This window comes from Desmodus rotundus, chromosome 9 (assembly GCF_022682495.2).
Source record: "Desmodus rotundus isolate HL8 chromosome 9, HLdesRot8A.1, whole genome shotgun sequence".
In the NCBI taxonomy this organism is placed as follows: Eukaryota; Metazoa; Chordata; class Mammalia; order Chiroptera; family Phyllostomidae; genus Desmodus; species Desmodus rotundus.
In genome coordinates this window covers 75,224,736-75,236,930 of record NC_071395.1, presented here as the reverse complement: position 1 = coordinate 75,236,930, position 12,195 = coordinate 75,224,736, and the positions used below count along the sequence as shown (strand labels likewise).

At 40.4% G+C, this 12,195-nt stretch overlaps 1 protein-coding gene and 1 pseudogene across 2 annotated transcripts in view; both read right to left on the bottom strand.

Annotated features, from left to right (window-relative positions):
- The window catches only part of LOC112308715 (olfactory receptor 1E5), a 63,543-nt gene continuing 51,348 nt past the window's right edge, over window positions 1–12,195 (bottom strand). The window contains exons 1-2 of one of the 2 annotated variants that reach the window (XM_045199053.2): window positions 10,353–10,417; window positions 1–2,183 (exon numbers count right to left, since the gene is read on the bottom strand). In XM_045199053.2, coding sequence (XP_045054988.2) covers window positions 1,220–2,167 — 948 coding nt within the window. In that variant the 5' untranslated portion in view covers window positions 2,168–2,183; window positions 10,353–10,417 and the 3' untranslated portion in view covers window positions 1–1,219. Of the gene's footprint in view, window positions 2,184–10,352; window positions 10,418–12,195 lie in introns of those variants that run through there. The other variant, XM_053911505.1, reaches the window with a different exon arrangement.
- Window positions 11,224–12,147, bottom strand: LOC112308718 (nascent polypeptide-associated complex subunit alpha-like; annotated as a pseudogene).

Below are 12,195 nucleotides of genomic sequence, written 5' to 3'. Positions count from 1 at the left end.
GCATTTTATATGAAAACAATGAGAAAGTAACATGTATAATTTAGTCTTATTTATTTATTATATACAATATTAGTCTGAATAGTTTCCCAACTTTTACCTGCCTTCATGGGAGGGAGCACAACTAGGGAGGGCTCTCACATTCTACCTCATTGTTTATTTTTTTATTGTTTAGATATTTTGAAATGGAATGTATTATTTCTGTACTCAATAAAAAAATTTTGAAACAAATGAAGACAAAGTTGTCATTATTAGGAAAACTTGTAAAAGGTGGGATATTAAGGTATACATTCATTTCAGGAAACATGTAAATGCATTCAAATCAATAAATACTTATTCTACATACAGCAGACACAAGGCATTAAACTAGGCAAGGCACTGTTGAGATTACAGATCACCTGTCTTCAAGACACTTGATAAGAGAAGAAATAAACAAAGAAAGCATCAAATAATATCAGCATCATATTCCAGAGGAAAAAAATCTGGGAGTCATAAGTAAGTTCTAATTCTTCTCTCATTATTTGTTTTACCTTATCATATATATAAGCTACCATATAATGTCTATAAATTAAACAATACATAACAAAACTCAAATATGGTCCATTACATATCATATGATCTTAATTCAAAAAAAGGAATTCTGATCCAAAATATGGATATTATCAAAATAAATACTTTGTTATTAACTAACAAATGATTGGTACAGTTAAAGACAACAGATAATTTTTTTAATATGATCAATAAATAGATGAATCAAATAACTCCTGAGTATTAGGAACTCAATTGATTAACAAGAGGAGAAATGCTGATCCTGCAGAGTAAAAATTATAAGAGCATCTGCACAATAAATTGGAAGACATTCTTCATCGAATAGATATGTTTGGCAAAAGCAAAGTACTGAAGTGGCAGAGTAATTTTGATTTACTAGAGAATTAAGAACTACGTCCATTCTTTAAGTCTGATAAATACCTAGGTTGAGTGGTATTTATTCATGATTGAATAATAATTGTTCAATCAAGCCTGTGTTACATCACACCGAAGATAGAGTGATAAATGCAAAAGCATAATGATCTGCCCCTAGTGATGTGTGGGAAGACTTCCCCTAGAAGTGCTCTGGGGGCTGCATTTCCAGTGCCGAGCTTGAGTGCCACTACCTGCAGAATACTACTCATTGTCATTATTACACCTAGTGTTTGAAAGCATACTTTAATCTTTAGAGTCACTATCTCAGAGAAAATGGAATTATCCTTTTCGAAAAGAGTCTTGGCAAGGCTCCCTTTATGTCCTGATTCCTCAGACTGTAGATGAAGGGGTTCAGCATGGGGGTCACCACAGTGTACATCACAGCCATGACTGTCTCCTTAACAGTAGAATAGTTGGCTGAAGGGCACAAATAGAGACCAATAATTGTCCCATAGAACAGTGACACCACAGACAAGTGGGAGCCACAAGTGGAGAAGGCCTTGCGGATGCCCCTAGCAGAAGGGACCTTGAGAATGGAGGACACAATTCGTGCGTATGATGAAAAGATCAAAAAGAATGGAACAATAACAACAAGCCCTCCCAAGATAAATATTGCCATTTCATTTATCTGAGTGTCAGAGCAGGACAACTTGAGAAGAGCTGACATGTCACAGAAAAAGTGGGGGATCATGTTGTCAGCACAAAAAGACAGCCGAGCCATGAGCAGAGTATGCAACAAAGAGATTAAAGTAGTCAGCACCCAGGACAGCACCACCAGGGAGATGCAGAGCTTGGGGCTCATGATGGTGGTGTAGTGCAGGGGGAAGCAGATGGCCACATAGCGGTCATAGGCCATGGCCACAAGCAGGAAGCTCTCCAGGTCTGCAAAAACCAAGAAGAAGTACATTTGGGCCAAGCAGCCTGCATAGGGGATGGATGGGTCTTGTCTCTGCATGTTGTATAACATTTTGGGAATGGTCACAGAAGAGAAGCAGAGGTCAGAGAAAGACAAATTGCTGAGAAACAGATACATAGGTGTGTGGAGGTGAGAATCCAGATGAATGAGGACGATGATGAGAAAATTCCCCAAAACAGTGGTAAGATACATGGCCAGGAACAAAACATAGAACAGGTCTTGTTGATCTGGTTCAATAGGCAGGCCTTGGAGGAAGAATTCTGAAACGATACTTTGGTTTCCCATTTCCATGTTGTTTTTGTTTCACCTTTTAAAAATTAATAATAATTTGTATTATAATATGAACTTATAAATATACATACATACATGTATATTCATATTTCAGAACTTTCAAAAAAGATACTTTAAAATTAAATACCCGTAAGTCATAAGGGTTGAGTATTTTGTCTTCTTCCAAATATAAAAATAAATATTTACATAGCAAGAGAAATACTATATGATCTCACTTATAAAAGGAATCTAATGGGCCAACATAAACAAATCAACAAAAAATGTTGGAGAGGATGAGGAGAAAAGGGAACCCTAGTGCACTGCTGGTGGGAATGCAGACTGCTGCAGCCACTGTGGAAAACAGTATGGAATTTCCTCACAAAACTAAAAATGGAACTGCCCTTTGACCCAGCAATTCCACTGCTGGGATTATACCCTAAGAGCCCTGAAACACCAATTCAAAAGAACCTATGCACCCCAATGTTCATAGCAGCACAATTTACAATAGCCAAGTGCTGGAAGCAACCTACGTACCCATCAGCAAATGAGTGGATCAAAAAACTATGGTACATTTACACAATGGAATTCTACACAGCAGAGAGAAAGAAGGAGCTTATACCCTTTGCAACAGCATGGATGGAATTGGAGAGCATTATGCTAGGTGAAATAAGCCAGGTGGTGAGGGAGAAATACCATATGCTCTGACCTTTAACTGGAACATAATCAACAAAAGAAAAAAGCAAACAAAATATAACCAGAGACATTTAAGTTAAGAACAATCTAGCCATAGCCAGAGGAGAGGGGGGAAGGGATAGTGGGGAGAAGGGTTTTCAGGAACTACTATAAAGGACACATGGACTAAACCAAGGGGGGCGGTGGAAGCAAGGGAGGGAGGTGGGTCAGGCTGGGGTGGGGTACAGGGGTGGAGAGAAAATGCAGACAACTGTAATTGAACAACAATAAAATAATTTTTAAAAAAGAATATAATAAACCTAATAAATCACTTTTAATTAAAAATAAATAAATAAAAGTAATCTAATGAAAGAAATAAATTAATGAACAAAATAGAACCACAGGCATGGAACCATGGAACAGACTGACAGTGACCAGAAGGGAGGGGGGAGGGAGGACTGGTGGAAAGAAGGGGAAGAGACTAGACAAAGAACATGTATGAATGACCCATGGACATGGACAACAGTGCAGGAATTGACTGTGAGAACAGGGTGGTGGAGCAGGGTTTGTGGATGGGATAGGCAGAAGAGGGGCAAAAGTAGGAAAACCTGGGACAACTATAATAGAATAACAATAAAAAATGTTTTAAAATGAAAAACTATAAAAACATGTGAAGTTATGGGTCACACGCAACCACGTTCCAGAATTCTATAAAACTGTTCCATAACTGCACCCTGGGTGGGGTCACATCAGTATGATCTGGAAGTAGGCAGGAAGCAGTCTACCGCATGCCTCCAGCTGAGGGATGCATCACAGAAGAAGAAAAATCTATGCCCAGTTTTTATTATTATCTAGAAAAAAAGGAAAATAAGTGAATAAAATATTAAGCTGAAAAGGATTAAAAAAAGACAAATTCAAATAAATAGGATTAAGTGATTGATAAAGCTAAAAAGTATATATTAACAAATTAGAAAACAAAAAAGCAGTAAAATGAATAAAAAATAATTTGAACTTTTGTTTTTAAAAGATCAACAAAATAGACAAAAATGATCAATCTAATTTTTAAAAAGATAAAAATAAATATTAGAACTTCAAGATTAAGACAAAGGATATAGTCACAAAGTCAAATTTTTAAATCTTCCTAAAACTTCTGAAATAAATTTAAAAATCTGGATGAAACATTCTCTAAGCAAAGACAAATTGAAAAAGTTGACTCAATAATACATATGGCATCTAAATAGATCATTAAGATAAATATTAAAGAAGTAGAGATGATACGAATCAAATTTTTTAAATATATTTATTGATTATGCTATTACAGTTGTCCCATTTCCGCCCCTACACTCCACTCCATCCTCCCTACCCCCTCCCTCCCACACTCCCCCCCTATAGTTCATGTCCATGGGTCATACTTATAAGTTCTTTGGCTTCTACATTTCCTACACTATTCTTACCCTCCCCCTGTCTATTTTCTACCTACCATTTATGCTACTTATTCTCTGTACCTTTCCCCCTCTCTCCCCCTCCCACTCCCCTGCTGATAACCCTCCATGTGATCACCATTTCTGTGGTTCTGTTCCTGTTCTAGTTGTTTGCTTAGTTTGCTTTTGTTTTTGTTTTAGGTGTGGTTGTTAATAACTGTGAGTTTGCTGTCATTTTTACTGTTCCTATTTTTGATCTTCTCTTTCTTAGATAATTCCCTTTAACATTTCATATAATAATGGCTTGGTGATGATGAACTTCTTTAACTTGACCTTATCTGAGAAGCACTTTATCTGCCCTTCCATCCTGAATGATAGCTTTGCTGGATACAGTGTTCTTGGATGTAGGTCCTTGCCTTTCATGACTTGGAATACTTCTTGCCAGCCCCTTCTTGCCTGTAAGGTCTCTTTTGAGAAATCAGCTGACAGTCTTATGGGAACTCCTTTGGAGGTAACTGTGTCCTTTTCTCTTGCTGCTTCTAAGATTCTCTCCTTCTCTTTCATCTTGGCTAATGTAATTATGATGTGCTTTGGTGTGTTCCTCCTTGGGTCCAGCTTCTTTGGACTCTCTGAGCTTCCTGGACTTCCTGGAAGTCTATTTCCTTTGCCAGATGAGGGAAGTTCTCCTTCATTATTTGTTCAAATAAGTTTTCAATTTTTTGTTCTTTCTCTTCTCCTTCTGGTGCCCCTATAATTCAGATGTAGAATGTTTAAAGATGTCCTGGAGGTTCCTAAGCCTCTGCTCATTTTTTTTGAATTCTTGTTTTTCATTCTTTTCTGGTTGGATGTTTCTTTCTTCCTTCTGGTCCACACCATTGATTTGAGTCCCAGTTTCCTTTGCCCCACTATTGGTTCCCTGTACATTTTCCTTTGTCTCTCTTAGCATAGCCATTTTTCATCTAGTTTGCAACCAAATTCAACCAATTCTGTGAGCATCCTAATTACCAGTGTTTTGAACTGTGCATCTGATAAGTTGGCTATCTGCTCACTGCTTAGTTGAATTATTTCTGGGGCTTTGATCTATTCTTTCATTTTGGGTCTTTTTTTCTTTTGTCTTGGCATGCCTGTTATGTAAAGGGGCGGAGCCTTAGGTGTTCACCAGGGCAGGGTAACGCTGGTCTCTGCACTGTGATGCTGTATGTGGAGGAAGGGGCCGAGAGGGAGCAATGGTGCCTGCTCCACTCTCTGCCGGACTTCAGTCACTCCCTTCACTACTCACAATCAAATTGGGCCCCTCTAGTGTTGATTCCCGAGTGGGTGGGCTTGTGCACACTCTAGGCCCCAGTGGGTCCCTCCAATGACCTCTCCTGTGAGGCTGAGAGCTCTCCTGCTGCCTCCTCAACCCCCACAGGTGTACTCAATCAGAGGTTTGAGGCTTTATTTCCCCGTGCTGGAGCCCTGAGTTGCACAGTCGGCTTCGCTCCCCCACCATTCCTCCTGGTTTATCTATGTGCGAATGTGGGGCCGCGGGGCCTGCCAATGGTTGCACTGCCTGCCCCATTCATCCCACAATGCCAGTCTCTGAGTCCGGCCGCTTTGCCACGAGTCCTGTCCACCCGGGCTGCCCATCTCCGCCCCTCCTACCAGTCTGGGTGAAAGTTTCTTCTTTATCTCCTTGGTTGTCAGACTTCCATACAGTTCGATTTTCTGTCAGTTCTGGGTTTTTTTATTTTAAATTGTTGTCCTTCTTTTTGTTGTGCAAGGAGGCACTGTGTGTCTACCTACGCCTCCATCTTGGTTTCCCCCCTAAAATCATATCATGAATCAAATTTTTGAATCAAAAATAGGATATAAACTAGGAAAAAATAGGAAAAAAAATATCTCTAATAAAAGTCCTTAGGCCAACAATAAGCATTGAAAATATGCTGAACATTACTATTCATCAGGGAAATGCAAATTAAAATCTTTTTATTTATTTATTTATTTCATTGTTGTTCAAGTACAGTTGTCTGCATTTTCCCCCCACCACTCCCTGCCACCCAGCCATCCCCACCTCCCTCCCCTGATTCCACCTCACCTTGGCTATGTACATGTGTCCATTATAGCTGTTCCTGAAATCCCTCCTCTCCTTTCCCCCTGTCATCCCCTCCCACCTCCCCTCTGTTACTGTCAGATTGTTCTTACTTTCAATGTCTCAGGTTATATTTTGCTTGCTTGTTTGTTTTGTTGATCAGGTTCCACTTAAAGGTGAGGTAATACAGTATTTGTCTTTCACAAGCCTGCCTTAAAATCTTAAGATAATACTTCACACCCACTAAAATGAAAAAGACTGACAATATCAAATGTTAGCATGGATATGAAGCAATTAACACTTTCATACATCACTAGTAAGAATGTATAATAGTAAAACACTTTGCAAACAGTTTGCAGTTTCTTAAAGATTAACATTTACCTGCAGAAAACTCACTCCTAAAATACGCAAAATAAAGAAAAACAAATGTCCCCAAAATGGTGCTTAGTCAGAGCACCTAAAATTGAAAAACTCAAATGTCCATCGGCAGGAGAATAAGCAAATTGTGGCATATTCGTTTCAATGATTTACCGTATAGCAATAAATGAAAAAGAATGAACTGTTTTATTCAAACAACATGGATAAATCTCAAAAACATGTGTGTTGAGTAAAATAATTCAAATTCAAAAAGGTGTTGTATGCTACCATTTATATAAAGTTCAGGAGTTGGCAAATCTAAGCTCTGGGGGCAGAAACCAGACTAGTGATTATCCCTGGACACACGTGGGTATTAGCAGGAGAGGGTGTGAGGGAAATTTCTGCAGTAATATAAATGCTCCACATCCTGATCTGTGCAGTGGGTACATGGGTGTAAAATTCAGTGAGCTGTACCCATAAGATTTGTGTACTATGTATAAATTATGTTGCAGTGTCTTGAAATCCTTGGTACAGGGAGCTTTCTAGATTTTTCAGACTTTCAAGGAATAAATAATCCCCAGGCTCTACAAAAGACATTCTATACCCTAAAATTAAATAGAAAGCTACATAATTTACTAAAGAAGGAAAAAAGTGATATGAGTCATAAAATTATAGACCAATTCCACCTATGGAACTGGATGTGAAAACTGAGTGTAAAACACTAATAATTCCAGCTTTTCATATTTGAAGTCACACTAATATGTCTAATTTAAAAATATAGGATTGAGTCATCAGAGGCGAAAAGCATTTTAAAAATACCAGTACCAATTCCTGATCAAAGCTCAAAATAAAAGATTACTTCCTTGATATAATGTGTCAGGATTTGCCAAAATTGGGGCCGCATCCCCTCTCTGGACGACAGCATGCTTTCATTCTCTAGATTGCAGTGAAATGGAAATCACAGGATTCCTCACAATTTAATCCTACTAAAGTATTTTGCTCTCCCTTTATTCCCCATTAACTTTAAAGCCAGACAAGGGTTTCTCGATTGTTCAAACAGCTTCAGGGCCTCAGAACTCAGCAGTGGGTTGCTTGCGCTAGACCTACCATCAAGTTCTCCTAACAACAACTGGGTGACAGATAGCTTTGGAAGAGATTGCTCTCAGACCTCTAACAGCTTCGCTAACAGCAGACTATACAAACACCCAAACATCCTCTCCTGTTACCTTGTTTAAGGCCCTGATGGGACAAATCGGCAAGCAAGTACCCCAGTACTTGTTGGCTTCAGAACTCATCAAACCTGGTACTAGTCAAATTTTTTTTATTCATGCATTTTTTAATTACCACAAATATATTGGTAGCTGCTGTTGCAAGTTTACATATTCTATGAGTTTTTTAGTTCTTCTAGCCATCAAGCAGTGTGTCATAGATATAGCAGGACTCTGAAATTATTTTATAATATTCATATACCTTTAAAAAGCAATTTTTTAAGAAACATAATATAAATATAATATGTTGAATGTAATTAGAGATACCACTTCATAATAGTGAGAATGGCCATCATAAACAAAACAACAAACAACAAGTGTTGGAGAGGATGTGGAGAAAAGGGAACCCTAGTGCACTGCTGGTGGGAATGCAGACTGGTGCAGCCACTGTGGAAAACAGTATGGAATTTCCTCATTAAACTAAAAATGGAACTGCCTTTTGACCCAGCAATTCCACTGCTGGGATTATATCCTAAGAACCCTGAAACACCAATCCAAAAGAACCTATGCACCCCAATGTTCATAGCAGCACAATTTACAATAGCCAAGTGCTGGAAGCAACCTAAGTGCCCATCAGTACTAGTCAAATTTTGACTAGAAAAAATGTTTCAGCACTCAGTGCTTGCTTGCCACTTGTTGGAATGATGAGTACTGAGGTACCACTGTATTATTTTTATTGTTATTCTATTACAGTTGTCCCAATTTTTCTCCCTTTGCCCTCCTCCACCCATCCCACTCCCCACTCCCACAGTCAGTTCCCACACTGTTGTTCTGAGCAGAGGATTGGTACTCTGCATGTTCCCCTACCTCATTGCAAATATGAAGCCTATTTCTTGGAAGAGGCTTGGAGACATTAGTATCTTTGTGGGATCACAATAACTGATGAGTTCTGACTCACTTAAGAAAAAAACACAATCTTTAAGTAGGATGTCTCAGGCCCCACACAGGACATTTTTCTGAGAATTTCCCAACAGGCATAATAACAAGATCTATCTTATCAAGAGTCAACCACATACCCATCAGTGCCTGAATCCTTCTCGCTGGTCTGCTCCCAAGCATTCCTACTCCAAACTAAGTCTGTCTCCTGGTCTACCCACGCAGCTTATCACACCCCCTCAGCCTCCCACCTCAGAGGATTTGGGAAGGTGATATGAGCCCAAAACTGATTCAAGCCCATGTTCCATGCCTGCCTCAGTCTGGGGGCTGTTTAGACCCACAGGGGGCTGTTCACACTGAAGAATGACATGAAGGTCTGACTTGCTGAAGATTAGAAGTCAGTAGAATTTCTCTCACCACCTACAGGCACTAAACCCCAACCCCGCAAAGCTTTGGATGCACTTCCTGACACTGGGACTACTGGGAATATGGCTCTTCCACATAGATTTGTTTGTTACTTAAATTTATACTACCCTGACCCACATAAAAATCTTCTCTCTTTTCTCGTTTAAGACTGTATTGACCCAAGGGATATTAGTCAGGGAAGTAAGATTTAAAGGGGAATAGAACTGAGATGAACATTCTGGGGATAGCAGGGGAAGCAGCTGAGATTGGGATGGCCCCAACAGCTTCATGACCTTGGCCAAGGACTTAACCTCCCTTAACATGAATTCTCTGGTCAGCTCAATAGGAATACAAGTATCTAATTTATCATGACAAAGGAAGGAAAAAACAATGCCTGTAAAAAACTTGTCACGTGTGAGACAGAGTAGCATTTGTAAGACTTAATATTATCATCATCACTTTCTGTGATGAAGATACAATACTTTCCAAGTCCACCTACCCAAATCTGCATGCCTGCAATGCACCCAGTGCCTTACTGATGGTAGAGAAGGTTTGGAGGAGCACCGTGGGAGGGAAGAAGCTACTGGCCCAGAAGGAACAGACGGCAACCCAAATAGTGAGGATTTTCTCCCAATTTATGAGTTGAATCTATCCACAGCTAAATATATTATTAGAACAGCTCTGCAGAGGATGAGGAAAACTGGCTTCATGAAAAGGGGCTCCCAGGATTGTCCCTTACGCTTTGTTTTCCTGGCCCCTAAGCAAATATTCAGGAGCAAAAAGGAGTCAGACTCCATCATTTACTGGCCTGGGACCTTGGCAAATTGCTGAAGTGTTCCAGCTTTACACCCCACTATCAGCAAACCTCACGCACCTCACAGAATTGTGGGTTCGGAATGATCAATATTTGTGAAGTACAAAGTACTCCACGAGTATATAACTCATTAGTTCCTTTAATAGCTCGGGTGATTCTCAATCACACTGGGAGGTGGGAATCACTGCTGAGAAGGGGAAACAATGAGGATGAGTACTTCTAAATGATCCTGCAGGAGTTGCACTAGCCAGTTATGGAATCCTCATATCTGTTAAGGGGGACTTTAGAAAAACTACCTCTCCTGAACTCCCTCCCAGCTTACCCAGCTTGTCTGAATGTGGCTTCAGAGGCTGCTTCCAGTGTGCTACTTCCTTGTCATGCATTTCCAGCCGGAATCCCTGCCATTGCGTTTTGACTCTTTTCTCTTCTACAATGCCCCAGCCCCTGGGGTCCCTGGGTCCCAAAGGAACTTATTAGTAACAAAGCTGGTGCTTGCCCTCACCCAGCCTTACTCCTGCACATTTCTGAATAAATCATATCCGGAGACAGAATTCTGGATTCACCCCTGGTCTGACCTTCTCAAGGAAGCTTTCCTTGACCATCACAGCCCATGTGAACATTGCCCTTCCCCATCTTCTGCAGTATCTGGCCTTCTACGATGGTTACCAGAATCAAATACTGCAGCATTTGGTCACCACTGTTTTATGTTGTCCAATGATTGCTTCTATATATACACCCACCTTCTCACCTCATCTGGACTTTAAGCTCCATGATAGCAAGTAATGTGTTGATGAATTCACCCAGGCAATACTTAATCCATTAGTTCATTAATGTATTCTTTCAAGAAATATTTACTGAGTGACTACCATGTGCAAGGCACTGAGCCGTGTGTTGTGGGACAACTGTGGGGAGGTGGACAGGTCCCTGCCCTCAGACAGCTGACAGCTTAGCTGGCAGCCATGACAACTAAGTAAGCTACTACCAAGTATTACAAATGCTATCAAAGGGGAAATACAGGATGTGATAAGAATATATATCAAGGACACCTAACCTCATCCAGCAGGTCAGAGAAGACATTTATTTTCATCCCACAAAAAGCCATAACTTTATTAATAATAGAAACAGTACAAATTTCAAACCAACCTGCAGGACTCTTTTGAGACACCAAAAAAATGTCCTCGTTTTTCAGATGGTTACGTTGTTAATTTCACAACAGCATTCACAATATCACTATTGCTGTTCCCCAGGGCTCGGACTGCCTTTGCTCTCCACACATTTGCTTCTGACTTGACCAATTCTGTGTCCTTAATTTCCACACTTGTTTCATCAACCTCTTCTTCTTCCCTCTCCTCTTTTTTATTGAATTGATTGGAGTGGCATTGGTTAATAAAATCATATCAGTTTCAGGGGTACAATTCTATAATACATCATCAAATTATGTAGGTGTCTGAAGCTGGGCTCTTGTAGACATCTGGTTTTTGTGATGACAAAGAGAATACTCTTAGATTTCCGGAGAGGGACCCTGGTAAGCCCTGTAAACTGTGAAAGACCCAGTTTGTAATCAAAACAAACAAACAAGCAAAATATAACCAAAGACACTGAAATTGAAACAGGCTGACAATGACCAGAGTGGAGAGGGGAGGGAATTTCAGGGGAAAAGGGTGAAGGGTTTGCAGGAACAATTGTAAAGGACACATGGACAATAACGAGGGGAGTTACATGGGGGTGCGTGGAAACAGGGGAGGGAGGTGGGGAGGACTGGGGTGTTGAGCTGGGGTGGGGGAAAAAGACAGAAAACTGTACATGAACAACAATTAAAAAAATAAAAAGACCCAGTTTGGACAGAGCCTTCCGTGCATTTTTTCCTGTCGGGCTCTGATTGGATTTACTGACAGGTTACTCGTAGATTGCAGCTGTGGCGCCCGCTGGGCTTGTTGCGTGGCTGCCAGTGTGGGATCTTGCTCCTCCAGCTCTGGTGCTGTCTCCTCACTGTGAGATTCTGTTCCAGAGCCTATCTGAGCCTGGGGCTGTGCAGGGACGGTTTCTGCAGCTTCGCTGGGAATTTCGTGCAGGGAACACAGAACCAAGACCGCGGCAGAGAGAGAGAGCGAGAGCATGACCCACCCCTGCTGTGGAAGGCAAAACATCCTTTTTTTTTTCCAATA